We start from the raw sequence: 15881 nt of genomic DNA on the forward strand, positions 1-15881 counted from the left end.
CCTCACAGTGTGAGAAGGGGTTGTGGGTACACAGAGGGGCATGAGGCATGGCTTTCCTCTCTGTCTGGATAGCCCAATATTTTCAGGCCCAGTCTCTGTGCTGCTGTTTCTTGCTCCTCGTAGTTCCCCATCCCCCATAAATCCTGCTTGACAGCAAGGCTCATTCTGGAGCCATGCTATCTACCAATTTCTCACCATTTATGGCTGTGCATTACCTCTCTGCCCAAGAGGGGTAGAAGGAGTGGAGCAGGTTCAGACGCTTAAAGGAGCAGAATTTAACTCCCACAGGAATTTCCTATGGAAATTGTGTAGGGATGTTATCCACATATAATGGATGCTCCCAATTCCATCCCCACCTTTCCTATTTCTCCCCCAAGCCTCATCATAGGGAGGGATAATGCCACCTTGGTTTTGCTACCTTTCCTCACTTGGAGTGGTATTTTCCACTACATACTTACCCTCCAAGTCTGCAGCCTATGGCCCACCACCTCTTGCTCAGTTTTTCTGTTGGAATCCTATATAAACGGATATAAAGTTCTATAGAAACATACAGACAGGAAATTATATATGTTACATGTGTTTGTTTGCATTTAAGCTTTATATAAAATGAATAGAAATATGTATGGTATTTGAGTCACATGTAAATGTATGGAAAAACCTGACATTTTTGAGTTTCCTATAACTGGTCAAGCTTTGCCATTTTGATCAGCAAATGCAATATTCTGGCATCAAAATCCCAAACATTGGGCAAAATTGTGAACCTACAGTTCCATTTTCACAGCAGAAACAGCTCTTTGTGGTGAAGAGACTTTTGCCTTTGAGAATTGATGTGTCTTCATTACACAGACCAATAAAATCTGAGGGATATAATATTGTATTCTCTTCAGCCATTGAAAATCTGAATTTATCAGCAGGAAGAATTTGGTTTTGTACCAAGCAATGCTAATACTTTAAACTGTACTAAACCATATAGGCTTTAGTTGTGACCCGCCAACTCCTTTAGCACCCTCGGATGCAGCGCATCCGGCCCCATGGACTTGTGCACGTCCAGTTTTTCTAAATAGTCCCGAACCACTTCTTTCTCCACAGAGGGCTGGTCACCTTCTCCCCATGCTGTACTGCCCAGTGCAGCAATCTGGGAGCTGACCTTGTGCGTGAAGACAGAGGCAAAAAAATCATTGAGTACATTAGCTTTTTCCACATCGTTGGTCACTAGGTTGCCTCCCTCGTTCAGTAAGGGGCCCACACTTTCCTTGATTTTCTTCTTGTTGCTAACATACCTGAAGAAACCTTTCTTGTTACTCTTAACATCTCTTGCTAACTGCAACTCCAAGTGTGATTTGGCCTTCCTGATTTCACTCCTGCACGCCTGAGCAATATTTTTATACTCCTCCCTGGTCATTTGTCCAATCTTCCACTTCTTATAAGCCTCTTTTTTGCATTTAAGATCAGCAAGGATTTCACTGTTTAGCCAAGCTGGTCGCCTGCCATATTTACTATTCTTTCTACACATCGGGATGGTTTGTTCCTGCAACCTCAATAAGGATTCTTTAAAATACAGCCAGCTCTCCTGGACCCCTTTGCCCTTCATGTTATTCTCCCAGGGGATCCTGCCCATCTGTTCCCTGAGGGAGTCAAAGTCTGCTTTTCTGAAGTCCAGGGTCCATATTCTGCTGCTCTCCTTTCTTCCTTGTGTCAGGATCCTGAACTCGACCATCTCATGGTCACTGCCTCCCAGGTTCCCATCCACTTTTGCTTCCCCTACTAGTTCTTCCCTGTTTGTGAGCAGCAGGTCAAGAAAAGCTTTGCCCCTAGTTGGTTCCTCCAGCACTTGCACCAGGAAATTGTCCCCTACGCTTTCCAAAAATTTCCTGGATTGCCTGTGCACCGCTGTATTGCTCTCCCAGCAGATATCAGGGTGATTAAAGTCTCCCATGAGAACCAGGGCCTGTGATCTAGCAACTTCTGCTAGTTGCCAGAAGAAAGCCTCGTCCACCTCATCCCCCTGGTCTGGTGGTCTATAGCAGACTCCAACCACGACATCACCCTTGTTGCTCACACTTCTCAACTTTATCCAGAGACTCTCAGGTTTTTCTGCAGTATCATACCGGAGCTCTGAGCAGTCATACTCCTCTCTTACATACAACGCAACTCCCCCACCTTTTCTGCCCTGCCTGTCCTTCCTGAACAGTTTATATCCATCCATGACAGTACTCCAGTCATGTGAGTTATCCCACCAAGTTTCTGTTATTCCAATCACATCATAGTTCCCTGACTGTGCCAGGACTTCCAGTTCTCCCTGCTTGTTTCCCAGGCTTCTTGCATTTGTGTATAGGCACTTAAGATAACTCAATGATCGTCCCTCTTTCTCAGCATGAGACAGGAGTCCTCCCTTCTTGCGCTCTCCTGCTTGTGCTTCCTCCCAGGATCCCATTTCCCCACTTACCTCAGGGCTTTGGTCTCCTTCCCCCGGTGAACCTAGTTTAAAGCCCTCCTCACTAGGTTAGCCAGCCTGCTGGCGAAGATGCTCTTCCCTCTCTTCGTTAGGTGGAGCCCGTCTCTGCCTAGCACTCCTTCTTCTTGGAACACCATCCCATGGTCGAAGAATCCAAAGCCTTCTCTCCGACACCACCTGCGTAGCCATTCGTTGACTTCCACGATTCGACGGTCTCTACCCCGGCCTTTTCCTTGCACAGGGAGGATGGACGAGAACACCACTTGCGCCTCAAACTCCTTTATCCTTCTTCCCAGAGCCACGTAGTCTGCAGTGATCCGCTCAAGGTCATTCTTGGCAGTATCATTGGTGCCCACGTGGAGAAGCAGGAAGGGGTAGCGATCCGAGGGCTTGATGAGTCTCGGCAGTCTCTCCGTCACATCGTGTATCCTAGCTCCTGGCAAGCAGCAGACCTCTCGGTTTTCCCGGTCAGGGCGGCAGATAGATGACTCAGTCCCCCTGAGGAGGGAGTCCCCGACCACCACCACCCTCCTCCTCCTCTTGGGAGTCGTGGTCGTGGAACCCCCATCCCTAGGACAGTGCATCTTTTGCCTTCCAATCGGTGGAGTCTCCTTCTGCTCCCTTCCCTCAGATGGGCCATCTAGTCCACTCTCCGCATTAGCACCTGTAGAGAGAACATGGAAACGATTCCTCACCTGTATCTCCATTGCTGGTGCATGGACGCTCCTCTTTCTCCTTCTGGAGGTCACATGCTGCCAAACCTCCTCACAATCCTTCTGTCCCTGCTGCGCCTGCTCTGAATCTTCAGAACATTGTGGCCGTAGAACCATCTCCTGACGTCTGTCCAGGAAATCTTCATTTTCCCTTATGCAACGCAGAGTCGATACTTGTTTCTCCAGCCCTCGAACCTTCTCCTCCAGTATGGAGACCAGCTTGCACTTTGTACAGACAAAGTCGCTTCTGTCCTGCGGAAGAAAGACAAACATGGCACAACCTGTGCAGGTTACAACAGCTGATCGCTCACCTTCCATATCACCGTCCTCTTAGGAGCTTCCTCAACTGTTGCAGGAACTACTCGGAGAAACCTGCAGATGAAAGCCTCAGTGCGCTCTCCCTAGGCGAACTCCCGCTGTTAGCCTCTGCTGTTCGCCGCTCAGCTGGTTCGCTGCTGACTGCCCTTATATACCAGTCAGGCCCACTCAAGGCCCAGCTGGAACAAAGCACTCCCAATTCACACTTTTCAAACAAAAGACATTATTGTTCTAAACCATGGCTACCTTTTGTTCACATGTGTGCCAGTAAAAGATGGCTGATTACTCCACTGGATGAATATTTAACATATAACATTTAAAATATAGGAGGGACCAGGAGGTGGGGAAGAGAGTGAGAAGAGTAATCAGCCACCTCTTAATGGACTGTAGCATCCGTTCTGTGTTAAGAGATGAAAGATTTTTTTTTTCCTTCTAAACTTTCTATATTTATACGACCTAGGGTGACCAGATGTCCCATTTTTATAGGGATAGTCCTGTTTATTGGGACTTTTCTTATATAGGCGCCTATTACCCCTCCTCCACCCCATCCTGTTTTTTACAGTTGCTATCTGGTCACCCTAATACTGACTTAACTGTGATTGATGATGACGCTAGATATTGGCTCTAGGGCCTAGTTTTGTTGAAAAAGGCTGTTGTACTTTTTCCATGAAAGAATGGGATTCCTGGTGAGAATATGATTAGCGACTTCACCACCAATTCTCTTCATTGCATTCAGACACAGTGGAAAGGAGCAACCGGTTATTGCTGCCCTTATAACCAAACGTTTAAGAGATCTCACTATAGAAAGCAGTACACAACACACTGGGAAATGTATTCTTACAGGTTTGTGCTTGCGTGCTTTGCTCTATGGCTTTGCCAGCCTAGTAACATTTCAGTACACAAGACACAGTCTGCAATATCAGCATTCTAAAGAAAGAAGTTTCGGATTGCATTATACTGAGCTAATGACTGGTGTGAGTAAAGACTGGATGGGAAGCACAATAGTTTCTATATTTAAAGTACAGTAAACTGCTCTTAAAATACAGCACTGAAAATGACCACTGAGTGCACAACACGAACAAGCTACAATCTTTCCTTCCATCTGAAAAGTGTAAACACTGAACCTTATAGAAAGTCTCCATTTTGTGAGGGTTTTTGTTTAAAAAAAAAAAAAAATCAGCATAATGAATTAAACCTGGACAACAGCAATGAAACGGCCTGGTCAATAAATCATTAAATTAAATGACATTACATTCTTAAGAACAAATTAAGTCTATATACAAATTATTAACTAAACTCTAATTGCCTTGCTCACATAAAATAGTCCCTTTGAACCAGTGAAATTAAGCCAGTGGAATAACTTATGTGATCAATGTAAATAGAATTTGGCCCTACATTATTTTCAAATTTAAGGACAATAGCTAGTGATAGATGCCAACAGAGAGGGATAATTTTTCCTGCTGCAGCATAATACCATCCACAGCTGCAAACCAGAAAGGCTACACTTGGGTGCCTTCTATGATGAGATAACTGGCTCTGTGGATGAGGGGAAAGCAGTGGATGTGTTATTTCTTGACTTTAGCAAAGCTTTTGATACGGTCTCCCACAGTATTCTTGCCACCAAGTTAAAGAAGTATGGGCTGGATGAATGGACTGTAAGGTGGATAGAAAGCTGGCTAGATCGTCGGGCTCAACGGGTAGTGATCAATGGCTCCATGTCTAGTTGGCAGCCGGTTTCAAGTGGAGTGCCCCAAGGGTCGGTCCTGGGGCCGGTTTTGTTTAATATCTTTATTAATGATCTGGAGGATGGTGTGGACTGCACTCTCAGCAAGTTTGCAGATGACACTAAACTAGGAGGCGTGGTAGATACACTAGAGGGTAGGGATCGGATACAGAGGGACCTAGACAAATTAGAGGATTGGGCAGAAAAAAACCTGATGAGGTTCAACAAGGACAAGTGCAGAGTCCTGCACTTAGGACGGAAGAATCCCATGCACTGCTACAGACTAGGGACCGAATGGCTAGGTAGCAGTTCTGCTGAAAAGGACCTAGGGGTCACAGTGGACGAGAAGCTGGATATGAGTCAACAGTGTGCTCTTGTTGCCAAGAAGGCTAACGGCATTTTAGGCTGTATAAGTAGGGGCATTGCCAGCAGATCGAGGAACGTGATCGTTCCCCTTTATTCGACATTGGTGAGGCCTCATCTGGAATACTGTGTCCAGTTTTGGGCCCCACACTACAAGAAGGATGTGGAAAAATTGGAAAGAGTCCAGCGGAGGGCAACAAAAATGATTAGGGGTCTGGAGCACATGACTTATGAGGAGAGGCTGAGAGAACTGGGATTGTTTAGTCTCCAGAAGAGAAGAATGAGGGGGGATTTGATAGCAGCCTTCAACTACCTGAAGGGGGGTTCCAAAGAGGATGGAGCTCGGCTGTTCTCAGTGGTGGCAGATGACAGAACAAGGAGCAATGGTCTCAAGTTGCAGTGGGGGAGGTCCAGGTTGGATATCAGGAAAAACTATTTCACTAGGAGGGTGGTGAAACACTGGAATGCGTTACCTAGGGAGGTGGTGGAGTCTCCTTCCTTGGAGGTTTTTAAGGCCCGGCTTGACAAAGCCCTGGCTGGGATGATTTAGCTGGGAATTGGTTCTGCTTTGAGCAGGGGGTTGGACTAGATGACCTCTTGAGGTCCCTTCCAACTCTGATATTCTATGATTCTATGATTCTATGATTCTAAATCTAAGTGTAGTTTTGATTCTGAATGATATGGAGAAGTAGGCATCAAAGCAGAGTTATTAAATACCGCTATACAAACTAAAATATAAAAAACCTATATAAAACAGGTAGAGGAGGGGTAAATTAAGTAAAGATAACTAAATTATGTTACACTCACATAAACTTTGCATTTTTATTTCTATTAGATTTTATGTAAGAAGGATGGCTAAATTGCTGTTAGCGGGTCTCAGTATTCCTTATTTGCATCTGTTTACAGTTATGTGGGATTTTAACTTTCAATTTCTCAGTTGTTAGCTTCCCTTTTCCTGCTAGCTCTAACAGTACCAGACCTCTAGAAGGTGAAGTAGCTTCTTGTACTGGTCAGTTGTTTCAGTATTGAATAGTATTGCTGACATCTTGATTTTGGCATAATCTCACCATTATGGAAAAAGCTGTTTTCTCTCCTTCCCCACCCCTCGCAGCCCCAACCCTCCAGTCATACCAGCATTTCTGCAAAGTCTCTCTTGTGTATTATTTTGTTATGATGGGGTAAGACAAAGCTTTTAAATGGATTTATTTAATAAGTATCCATGTTGAAAATTTGGCAGCCTTGTTCCATAAAGTCTGCTCTTGCTCTAAGTTTTTCTCCTGCCTTTTCATAAAGCCACTTTTCTCTTCTAACTCTGTCTTTCATCCCTGGTATGAACTTGATGTGCCAGAACCAAAGTATGGGGCTTTTGATAAAGTTTTTAACCTTTAAAATACTGATTTTTCCAGAATGCCAATCAAACAAATGCTTATGTGGATGTGTGATTATGTCCTAATGCATGTCGTAATTCATCAAGTTGAAAGCGCAATTCTCTCTCTCATATTAGTTTCTTTTTGAATGGTTTGTCTGTTTAGCAACTTCCCCCGATGAATAGCAAATATACATCTATTAAGCAAAAGAATATACAAAATAATTTATTTTTAAAGTGCAGTAAATGTTGAAGTCTTAATTTATGTGAGTGAATCTGAGGAGACGATTCACCAGTTGGTTGTAATTAATCTTCTATGGGAATTGCTCTTGCTAATTAAAGAAACCTGGTGAAAGAAAATACAACCATTTGAGACAGAAGTAAACAATGGATTCTGCTCTTTAAATGTTCCATGTTTCAACAATCCCACTGCCTTCAGTGGAGTTACTTCTGATGTTCATTAGGTCGCCCTAATGGCAGCATGTAGAGTACTGACACTGCATACCCCAGCTAGCACAGGTACAGATTGCAGTGTGGATGGTGAGGCACTGCTTAGGCGAGTAAAGTGCCCTACATGCCTGAATCCCCAGGATATATATAGCGTACATGGCTCTCTACACACTCAACCAGTGTCTGCTATTGTTTTTAGCAGGATAGTGTCCCACTGCAGGAGCATTTCCCCACTGCAGAGAAAGGCAGAGGGGAAAGGCTCCGGCAGTTCCATCCTGCCAGAGCCTTTCCTTGCTGCAGAGGAGGAGTTGCTGGAGCCTTTCACTGCTGCATGTAGCTACAAACATAATGCTTGTGCTCTACACACCACCATAAATGTAGACATAACCTTAGATCAGTGGTTTCCAAACTTGTACCGCGGCTTGTGCAGGGAAAGCCCCTGGCGGGCCGGGCTGGGCCGGTTTGTGTACCTGCCGCGGCGGTTTGCTGCTCCAGGCCAATGGGAGCTGCTGGAAGTGGCGCGGGCCGAGGGACGTACTGGCCACCACTTCCAGCAGCTCTCATTGGCCTGGAACAGCGAACACAAACCAGCCCGGTCCGCCAGGGGCTTTCCCTGCACAAGCGGCGGAACAAGTTTGGGAACCACTGTCTTAGATTAATACATATACTTCCTATACACTTCAGCATTGCTTAAGGAAAGCTATTGCTATGGGGGGGAGGAAGGGGAGAGGAATATAGAGTAGACTTTATAGGATTCTAAATTGGGAGGTTTCTGGCCTTAAAGTATGATCTGTAGCCAGAATATGGCTCAATTCTTAAAGCATTAAATAAGTATCAGGAAATCTAGGGGAAAATGCGACACTATCTCCTGACAGAGCTTGAAAACATAAATCACTCTTTAATAAAAGTGTGTGTTTTACAGGAGATGGAGGGATGGACAGGGGATGGGTTGATCTATTTTATACCTTATCGCGAAGAACTGAGCAGCACACGTCTCTGCGTGTTTTTGAAAAGGCCTCTGTCTTGCAAATGTCATTTTAGCTGCATAGGAGTGCAGGGCACTTCCCCAGAGTTATGTGTTGTGGTTTTATGAAATGGTGGTAACAAAATAATTGACTGCCGTTTCCTTTTTAAACTGCTAGAAACAAGACTGCCAATGGGGATTATCGAAAGGAGCACAGAGACAGGAGTCGCAGTCCAATAGAACGGGCTGCTGCCCCAACAATGAGCCTTCATGCCAATCACATGTATGCCTCAATCCCAAGCTTGACCATGGATCAACCTCTAGCACTGACCAAAACCAGCATGGATGCAACGCGAACAGTCAGCATCACGCCTGCGCTGACGTCTGTGGAACGGCAGCAGGTACTTGTCTTCTAGATTGATAAGATCTCTGGGTTGTTGTAGGAAACCTTGCTGTACACACATTGATGACTTCCCAGACATTAGCAGAGTATGTTATGAATTAGGCGATAATACTGTTCAGGCAAAACATGGCTGGTTGTGTGGGTTTTTTGGGTTTGTTTTTTTTTTGTTTTTTTGTTTTTTTTTAAGTTTCACAGTTTAATTTTATTAAGATTCAATGTGTTTCATGACAGAAATGGCTGGCTGTTTGAATGCAAATAGCTTTCCTAAACTCTCTTCCACTCACCCACATATTTTATGTTTTGATAAGCTTGTAAGTGCATGTGTTTGAATTAGAGATGCAAACTTATTGTGAGATCTGATTCACTCTGTTCAAATAATAGTTTGGGGGGCTCCTAATAGCCTCAGATAAAACTGATCAACTCAAAAGCACTAAGAGCACTCAGCTCTCTTTGAGGATGCCTATGTGCCTTTGAAAATCTCTCTCTGCTGTGACTATATTGAAGAGGGGAAGGAAAGGAAAGAAACATGAGAAGAAGAGGAAGAGGCTGTAATAACCTACAACTCTGTAACCCAATGAGATACAGATCGCTGAAAGGCTCTTCTCATCACTGAATTAAAGTCCTACCCTAAATGCAGAAAGTCATTGAACAAATTTAGTCAGTGTGAAAAGGTTTGTGTGTGGAACTAATGACGCCATCTTCTCTGTACGTAGTATGTTGTGCCACTATCTGTTAGTGTTTCTTAACTGTATTGAAGATGTCTCTTTCTTCTCCATAATGGCTTCACTTTTCAACCCACGGCACATAAAGGAGAAGGCATGAAGCAGGTAGGTCATGCAGTGGCACACACTCGTACAGGCATGCCATCTTAGGAGCAACATCTTCTTTTAAAGAATCTCTGCATTGTGAAGAGAGGTGGTTTTTCATGCATGCTACATAATAATCCCTCTTTTATGTGTCAAAGCCACTTTCACCCCAACACCATAGTCCTTCTCACATGTGGGAATCAACAGCCTCTGTCTTGTTCAGCCAATGACTTATTAAAAGTTGTACCTTAGTGAGTTGTGGCTAGCTGCAGCATGGGAACATAAGCTGGCACATGTATCCAGCCATTCCTTGCTCCCCTATCATGATTTATTGCAAAGAGTAAATCCATATATGTGGATGAATCTTTCAGTGGGGAAAATTTCCACTACAACTTGCAAATAATCTTTTGGCTAGATGACCAGCTCATATTTTATGGTCGGTGCAGTGGTTTTTCCCCACCAGTTCATTTTCCCTTCTCCCTTTTGTAGACCGAGCACTACAGTTCTTTCTCTACAGCTCTTGTGCATGCATCCAGCCTTTTAAAGTCTTGCTGTGTGGAAATGGCCTGACTGGCCCTAGGATTGCTGCTATCTTGCGTAACTCAATGTGCAGATTCTACAGCTATTGTTCTATGTACAACAGTTCTTCTCTGCCTCTTAACAGTTTGTTCAGTGATGACAGAGAAGGAAGGGACAGGCTTCCATTGACGACACTGGTGCTCTTTGATAATATCACTCTTGGTTTCTCAACCTGGCAGCCAGCACTGACCTACTCTGCTGTTTCTTAGGAGGTGTTTGTACTGGACTATACCCTAACACCTTGGCCAGATTTTTGTTTTGTTTTGTTATCTTTGACATTTTGAGCTTAGTTGCAATCTAGTGTCTTGGGGAAATGGGATGGTGAGGCGAGTCCTTGCTAAGATTATAGTGTAGAAATTGTGCAGGAAAGAAAATGTGTATGGAAAATAGCAATAGGAGGCTGTGGCTTGATTATGCCTTAACTGAGTTCATACAACAGTAATACATGCTCACGTTTCTGTATCTGCTTCTGGGTCTAATGTGGCTATAGAAAAACTGGTTTTGGTCAGTGTAGTTCAGCAATTGTAGTCACTATGTTACTAATTCCTCTGTACCTCTCATTTTAATATATTCACAGTGGTAATAGGCCGTGCTAGTACAGGCATTCTTGTGAAGTCTGGAGAAAGATGCAGAAAGAAAACTCATTCACCCATAAATTCATTCATAAACTCAAGTAGCCCTATACAGATTTGTGTGCATATGTATAAAATAGGGTTTTTTTGGAGAAATATCATCTTAGGCAAGGTGAAGAAACACAGTACTGCCAACTATGCAGCATGTAAAATGAAATCTGTGTCCACTGTGCCTTGCGTACAAAGGAATCAAGTAATTGAAGCATTTTCCCCCTTTGCTTACTTTAAGTATATTTGACTTTGCTATCAATGCAGTAGGATGTGAATGGACATTTTAGCTCATTATGTCTGGAAAAATAGTGAAAAAAATCATATTACTTTGCTTTATGTAGCTGGCATTTGACTCAGAGAAACTTACTTTGATCTTGCAGTGAAATGAAATCTCTGTTCAATGTGCCTAAGCTGAACATATGTTAAACAATGAAAGCCATTCCTTCCCCTGGTATTTCTCTTCTCCACTGACTTTGTGTTGAGGATAGGTTTAGTACATTTTGCAGATTGACTGCAGTGAATTGAGAGTGAGGCATAAAATTAAAATTATTTGCCAACTGCGCTGATTCAGGCAAGCCAGGTCATGTGCTACAGAGATGCAAAATGAACTCACATAATAAAATATACCAAACCTTTTAAGCAAAAATATTTTAGCGTGTGTGTTTTCCATCACTCCTCTCTTCAGGCAGCCACCTAGAGAAACCAGAACGATTCCTTTGCATAAGTTCCCCTCCTCCCCCCCACCTGAATGTTAAACTGAAATGACTCAGTATCTCAGAAATATACCAGTTTCAAGTTTTTAATAATAGTGTTACTAGGGTTGCCAAGTGACTGAACAGTTTTGGGAAGTGGAAAAAGGGTGTTGCTTATGAGGCAGTGCTGGAAAGCCACGGCAGCAGAAGAGGTATAGCTTCTTGAGCCAGAGTAAATTTTCTGAGCCATTTTGATCTATTTTTGTTCCACTGTTTTCAGGACTCCAATATTGCTTGGTGTTTTTTTCCTACTCTTCATGCTTTACATCAATATGGGGAGTAAAGCACAGGATTGAGAATTCATGACTCTGGGCGAGTAATTTAGCTGCTCTTATTGCCTCAGTTTCTTCCACTATAAAAGTTAGGTTACCTAACTAATAGGGTTAACCTATTAATAATGTTTGCAAAGTACTTCAAGTTCTTTAGAAGGAAGATACTGTGGAAGCTTTAGGGCAGCTAATAAAATTCTCTTTAGTGTGGTGTTGACATTCAGTTCTGCACTGTCACACCAAAGTGAGATCAAGAATTTGTGTTTTGATTACTTTTAAGTGTTGACATGCAGTCCTGAAAGAGGAGAGCTTGACTCTTTTAAAATGAGAGATCATAGAATATCAGGGTTGGAAGGGACTTCAGGAGGTCATCTAGTCCAACCCCCTGCTCAAAGCAGGACAAATCCCCAGACAGATTTTTGCCCCGATCCCTAAATCGCCCCCTCAAGAATTGAACTCATAACCCTGGGTTTAGCAGGCCAGTGTTTAAACCACTGAGCTATCTCGCCCCTCTGATATGAGCAGCCTTTGTATTTTACTTAATGAGATAGTTAAAATTAGTACATCTGCTGTGAAGGGAGGTAGGTCAAATTCTACTGCATGCACTTTTATGAAGTAATTTTATTGTTTATTGGGATGTTTAGACCTTGACTTTACAAATGTTTTCTTTTGGAAAACATTTCAGGTTTTTTTCTAATATTGCAGTATCATGTACAGAATGGGATTTGGTGTGTGGCCTATTATTTTGGTTTTAGTTTACTATATTGAATTAGATATTTTAGGGATTACTTGTAGCCAGATAACACTCTCCTCTTCTCTTATATAATAAAATGTATTTGCTCACAGCTGACGGATCCCCCCTAAGATTATTTCTCTCAAAAGTAATGCTTTGAGAGAACATTGTTTGTTCCTGTGACCTTGTTGAATAACAATTCTGTTCTTTTTCCTCTCAGAACCGTCCATCTGTAATCACATGTGCCTCTGCAAACACCCGTAACTGTAACCTCTCCCATTGCCCCATCGCCCACAGTAGCTGTGGTTCAGCCATGCAAGCCAGTTACAGAAGACCATCTAGCAGTAAGTTATGCTTCACCTTTTCTCTCCTCTCTTGGGGCTTTGAGCTTCAGCATTCCTAGATGGCCAAATTATCCAACCCTGTTTTAAAACTTCACCATTTGTACTGAATAAAAGTCAGGGTTTGGGAGCTATGGCTTATTGTATCTTGCTAGTGACTCAATAGTTATGAATGAGGTGGCCCTTCTGCTACAGTCAACTATTTGGAAGGGCTTTTTATTGTGATCGCTTTCCATCCTTCTAATATAGAATTATGGGGTTCTGTGTTTATCGCTAATTTCTGTATCAAAATGAAAACAATTTTTTCTATTGTCTCTACAAACTCTGCCTGGGCTCAGATAGCCACGCTGATTTCTCGCCATTCCACAGTGGTGTTGCAGAAATGTAACTGACTGGAAATTGGTAGACAGTTCCGTTGATGTGCAAGATGGAACAAAATCCAGCTCGCTCCCTCTTAGTTGTGTTGGAGCTGCAGAGCTAGCAGGAATAAAAAGCAGTAAAAATATGGGGTCTTGTGTTGCAATCAGATTTGTACGGGCAGTCCCTTGTGCAAGTGTAGAACACCATTAAAGGAGTTATTTTGTGCCTGAAGTCAGTGCTTGAGTAAGAAGGTGCCATTTCTAAATAGTTATTTATCAAATAGTGGCAACGGAGCAGGGGCACTCTTTGGCAAAGGTTTTAAAAACAAGAATAATCAATAACAAGCAGCAAATGGAGGTGGGCATTAAATCCTAAATCTCCTTCTAACCCTTCTTTTCATGCCCTGTAAGCTGTCTAGGGCAGTGATATGTTTGTAAAGCAGCATGCATGCTTAGGGAGCCTTCCTTGCCCTCCACTCACTTCGCGCAGTACAGGCTTCCCAAGCCCTCCCCTTACTGCACCGTGGAATGGTTATGTTTCTGCTGTGGTCACAGGCCTTTGCAACTACAGAAGGCAGGTTTCACTCTGCATTGATGATGCTGGATGTACTCTCAAGCTTCATCTTTGTGTATAAATGCAGAAAGGAAGCTACATTCTTTACTTGGCACTCTAAACATTCCCCCAGCATAGGTTTCTACTTTCAGTTCAATTAGAACAGGGACGGGCAAACTACGGCCTGCCAGCCAATTTAATCCGGCCCTCGAGCTCCCGCTGGGGAGTGGGGCTTGCCGCGCTCCAGCTGGGAATTTGGGTCAGCGGCTACGCTGTGTGCACCTGCCATGGCTCCAGGAAGCGGCGGCATGTCCCTTCTCCGGCTCTTATGTTTGGGGGCAGCCAGGGGCCTCTGTGTGCTGCTCCTGCCCCAAGTGCCTCCGCCCAGCTCCCATTGGTCGGGAACTGTGGCCAATGGGAGCTACAGGGGCAGTGCCTGCGGATGGGGCAGCGTGCCGAGCTGCCAGGCCGCTCCGCCGCGTAAGACCCAGAGGGGGGATATGCCGCTGCTTCCGGGAGCTGCTTGAGGTAAGCGCAGCCCAGAGCCTGCACTCCTGAGGCTCCCGCCCTCTGAACCCCTCGGTCCCAGCCTGGAGCACCATCCTATACCCCAAAGACCTCATCTCGAGGTCCACACCTCCAGCCAGAGCCCTCCCCTCCTCCCCCCACAACTGAATGCTGTGAACTCCTCATTTCTGGCCCTAACCCCAGCCAGAGCCCTCATTCCCTCTTGTATCCCAACCCCAATTTCATTGAGCATTCATGGCCCACCATACAATTTCCATACCCAGAAGTGGCCCTCGGGCAAAAAGTTTCCTCACCCCGAATTAAAACTTTTGTTTAAATCCTTCAAATGTTCTGTTAGCGGTGTGAGCTTGCTCCACTTCACCCATCCTCCTTTGAGGTTAAAAAGGAAATATAAATTCCGTGCTCTCTAGATGGCTCTCTTTATCCCCCTGTTCTCATCTTTAACAGTGTGTTTATTAAACATAATAGGTAATATTTTTAAAAGCAGCCAAGTTCCAATTTCAAAAGTGATTTCTTAGGTATAGTTAAAGTGGTACAACTGTGAATGCAGTTATACCAGCATGAAAGTACATCTACCTATATAGATATTCCCAGATAAGCATTGGAATAACTATACCAGTAGAAGCACCTTTATAGGGGCATGGGGTCTTAATTGAAATAGTTATAGTGGTACAAAATGTACGGATGTAGACCAGGCCTCAATTACTGTTGAAAACAGGACTCAGAAGAGCCTAAGTTACTGAAGGGCTTTTGAAAATTTTACCCAATATAAATACTGTAAATATCAAACAGCTGAATATGCATGGCCCTCTGAAATATTAGTTTCATTTCAGGACAGGTTTAAGAAGAAAGATAAGAAATAATTAGGGCTGTCAATTAATCACAGTTAACTGCACTTATAACAATAGAATACCCATTGAAATTTATTAAATATTTTTGGATGTTTTTCTACATTTTCAATATTGATTTCAATTACAACACAGAATACAAAGTGCACAGTGCCCATTTTTATTACAAATATGTACTGTAAAAATTATAAACAAAAGATAGTATTTTTCAATTCACCTCATACAAGTACTGTAGTGCAATCTCTTTATCGTGAAAGTGTAACTTACAAATGCAGATTATTTATTTATTTATTTTTGGTTACATAACTGCACTCAAAAACAAAACAGTGTAAAACTTTAGAGGCTACAGTCCACTCAGTCCTACTTCTTATTCTGCCAATTGCTAAGACAAACAAGTTTGTTTACATTGATGGGAGATACTGCTGCCTGCTTATTTACAATATCACCTGAAAGTGAGAACAGGCATTCGCATAGCACTTTTGTAGTGGGGTTGCAAAGTATTTACATGCCAGATTTGCTAAACATTTGTATGCCCCTTCATGATTTGGCCACCATTCCAGAGGACATGCTTCCATGCTGATGACCCTCATTTAAAAAAAAAAAAAAAGTGTTAATTAAATTTGTGACTGTATTCCTTGGGGGGAGAATTGTATGTCTCCTGCTCTGTTTTAACCGCATTCTGCAAATATTTCATGTTATAGCAGTCTCAGATGATGACCCAGCACATGTTTGTTT

At 43.3% G+C, this 15881-nt stretch overlaps 1 protein-coding gene across 3 annotated transcripts in view; it reads left to right on the forward strand.

Annotated features, from left to right (window-relative positions):
- VGLL4 (vestigial like family member 4) overlaps positions 1 to 15881 on the forward strand; it is a 145797-nt gene that overhangs the window by 125356 nt on the left and 4560 nt on the right. For all 3 annotated transcript variants that reach the window (XM_034775527.1, XM_034775528.1, XM_034775529.1), the window contains 2 exons: positions 8531 to 8753; positions 12738 to 12861. In XM_034775527.1, the coding sequence (XP_034631418.1) occupies positions 8531 to 8753; positions 12738 to 12861 (347 nt within the window). The remainder of the gene's footprint in view (positions 1 to 8530; positions 8754 to 12737; positions 12862 to 15881) is intronic.

This window comes from Trachemys scripta, chromosome 7, assembly GCF_013100865.1.
Source record: "Trachemys scripta elegans isolate TJP31775 chromosome 7, CAS_Tse_1.0, whole genome shotgun sequence".
Classification (NCBI taxonomy): Eukaryota; Metazoa; Chordata; order Testudines; family Emydidae; genus Trachemys; species Trachemys scripta.